Source organism: Dendroctonus ponderosae, unplaced genomic scaffold, assembly GCF_020466585.1.
Source record: "Dendroctonus ponderosae isolate FM_Combo_2020 unplaced genomic scaffold, Dpon_F_20191213v2 Dpon_F_20191213_1, whole genome shotgun sequence".
In the NCBI taxonomy this organism is placed as follows: Eukaryota; Metazoa; Arthropoda; class Insecta; order Coleoptera; family Curculionidae; genus Dendroctonus; species Dendroctonus ponderosae.
Window position 1 is genome coordinate 19,660,492 of NW_026017110.1, and position 3,204 is coordinate 19,663,695.

At 34.1% G+C, this 3,204-nt stretch overlaps 1 protein-coding gene across 1 annotated transcript in view; it reads right to left on the reverse strand.

Moving 5' to 3' along the window:
* Nucleotides 1–1,753: 1,753 nt before the first annotated feature.
* LOC109546958 (cadherin-23) overlaps nucleotides 1,754–3,204 on the reverse strand; it is a gene marked incomplete in the record, with an annotated part of 32,828 nt that continues 31,377 nt past the window's right edge. The window contains 2 exon segments of the mRNA XM_048661138.1: nucleotides 1,754–1,913; nucleotides 2,759–2,932. Of these exon segments, the coding sequence (XP_048517095.1) occupies nucleotides 1,832–1,913; nucleotides 2,759–2,932 (256 nt within the window).

The following is a 3,204-nucleotide window of genomic DNA, read 5'->3' on the forward strand; positions in this document are numbered from 1 at the left end:
ATACAAAGTATTTATACATGGACCATATCTGTACTGAACTACTACCCGAAGAATATATTTGTGAAGATAGCCCTGCAAAATACCTGCAAAACAACCCACCTTGCGAAGTCCAGGTCATATTATATAAAAACAATATAACGACCTGCAATCCAATGGAGATCAACCTGCAAGAACCACAAATCACCAAAATAAATAATGGAAAATGGCTAGTGACAGTTCCCGAGAAAACAATCGCCCCAATAATTTGCCCACACACAAAGGATAATATTCTACTTACGGGGTCACAACTAATTGAAACTACTAATGAATGTAGCCTCATAATCAATTCAATTGCCCTTCGAAGCAACCAACCTACCCTATCAACATTCAAGGAACAATCCCTACCGGCCATAAGAATACCAACCCTCTACGAAAAGAAGAACGTAACATTTAACCCAGTTTCCCTGGATTTGAATAGCATCACCCTGGAAGCCACTCGTAAACTCCAAATACAACTGGAAGCACAAAGACGAAACATCCCAGAAATAATTTCTCCAATTGATATCAAACATAAGTTTTTGGGCAATTATAATTTATATAATTATTGTAATGGGTTGCATTTGCATATTATATAAACTTTTAAAAAGTAAGTTAAATTTAAAGAAAAACAAAATTGCAAACAACGACATAATTCTTTAATGTAAAACTACACCCATATAGGGTATACTTTTATCTAAAAGCGGAGGAGTTACAGTCGCCTTATCACTAAGACTGCATTTCAGCCAGACGCAATTCAGCATCTTATTGTCTATTGTTTAGTTCACAAGATTGTTTTCCTTATCATGCAAACCCAAGATCACGAGCATTCTCATCCTGTACTCGCTTTAATAAAGTTGTTTTTAAAAACACGTTCTTTCGAGACCACATAGTAACTGTGCGGTCTTTTTTTTATTACTTCAAAAGTGCGTTTATAAGTGCAAGTGAAATTTGTGTTGCTCAATTTTGCAAGAAACTGATAGTGCTGATGATCTACCAGTCAAAATAATGATCTAACTTAGTTTTCCGGTAAGTTCCAGAATTTTTTTACAATCTATTTAAGCCCTTTCTGCCATAAAATGTACGTACATTTCATGTAAAAGATGGAACCAAATGTCATGTTCCAACGATTAATAGTTAATGACCTTTTTAAACCCTTTAAGTGAACTAGTCGCTTTTGCACTTTATTCCTCGTTATTGTCTATTGGCATATACTTACAGGGTGGTTCACTTTTAATATGCAGGTCTTAAACGGCATATACACCCAAAAAAACATTACGATAATGTCAAATATACACTTTGGTCAGAGCCAAGATCTTGTCTCTTCTATGGCACAAAAATGTCGCCAGGTGGAAGTAACGGCAATCGTAGCTTTTCTCGAAAAATCAGTTTTAACTGCTAGCAAATTGTCCTTGAGTTTAGTACCCCTATCACTTGTTTTTCTTTAGTTCTTTACTCCTCAGTTCAACCTGTTTTAGTCATTTTTATTCCCAGATTTTTATTTTTTGATGTACTAGGTCCAGGTCATCTGCTGGTTTTTCCCCTATACACATACACATATTGGGTTTTGTTCAAATTTACCTCTAGTCCCCATTTTTGCTTTTTATTCTTCTTTCAGCTTTTCTACATTTAGGTCTTGCTTGTCTTGAGTAATCACTACCTGGTCATCTGTATTGTAATGTATAAAATGTGTTTTTTTATAAATTAGTTACAAAATGAAAATAATTAAAATCACAACTTTGTAACAATAAAATATATTCAACATTTATTTGGTACACAGAACAGGAAAAATGTGTATGGCGACTTTTATAGTCTACTAGAATTTCTCTTTGCCAAACATTTCATCAAAATCTGGGTTGTCTTCCACGCCAACCAAGTCGGAATTACCGCTGTGAATACTGAAAACAAATCAGACAAAACAGTAAAGTTAATGTAATCATTATGGCTTTTGGATTAAGATCCATTCAAACTAATAATTTAGTTTCCGGTATCGAAGATGTATTTGCATTGATATCACTTTTTATAAACAATCTTCTGTATTCAAAGTTGGTCGTTAGTGCGTCAACGTATGGTATCTCAGAAAATATAGTTTTCCGAAGGATACGTGTCCTATGAAAGTTTTGTTGTTGTTACCACAACAACAAAACTTTCTATTAACTATGTTTTTTCAATAAAACCCTAATTTTTGGATATTTGCGGATTTATCATAAAATGTGTGTGGACCCCAATTTCTGTGACTCAAATTTTTCATATAAAAAATTCAAATAAATATATAAAATTTTAATTTTTTTTAGATAAAACATCTAACATAAAGTTAGTTACAAAGCTAGTTATAACGGCAAAAAATGGGGGGTTCCATTTAAAAAACCATAGTTGATACCACACAGGTTTATGACGTTTATATGACGCACCCTTTATATCGGAAAACTATCTCCTAAGCAGCAAAAAATTTCACAAGAAACATTTCCTTCTAAAATTCATGGTTACTGCAATTTCGCACTTTGACTCACTAATGAACAACCCTATATATATTGTATTGATTTTTCTAATTCGGTTTTACTTTAGTAAGTAGCAATTTGGTTGCAAATTTGATAAAGCTGATGAATTAAAAAAGGAATAAAGAATATAATTTAAGAAATAGCAATAAATACATACAGTTTCAGTATGAATGGGATCTCTTGTGGATTCGAATAGAATACAAAAGGAATCAAGCAGAATTATAGAAGATTTTAAAATGGTTTACCTTGAAGCGTCATTTGGTATTTTATCGTCATTGGTAAAATCGTTTTTGAAAACAGGATTCGACCCTTCCACAGCAAAAACGTTGGTATTCGGTGCGTTGATGCCTTTTCTATTAATAGTAGACTCATCTGATCCAAATTTCCTTTCAGTTAATCTAGTTATCCTCCGACTCAATCTGAAAGTAGTATGTAGTAGTATAGAGTTTAGGTCTTCCTAATAGGAAAGAAGGGGTCTTAATCCAGATTGGAAACGAGTTTTGCGGCAAACATTTGAAGCACCGCCCACTCCCCACGCATGAGCTCACACGGCCGGGCCGCATAAATACGACAGGGGATCCAGTAGTTGAACCACACAGTTGCTCATCAGCTCTCGTCAGATGAACAACAGCTCTTCAAACGTTCCACTGTTTGACTGTTTTACTATTTGCTACAAAGTGTTTCACACTCG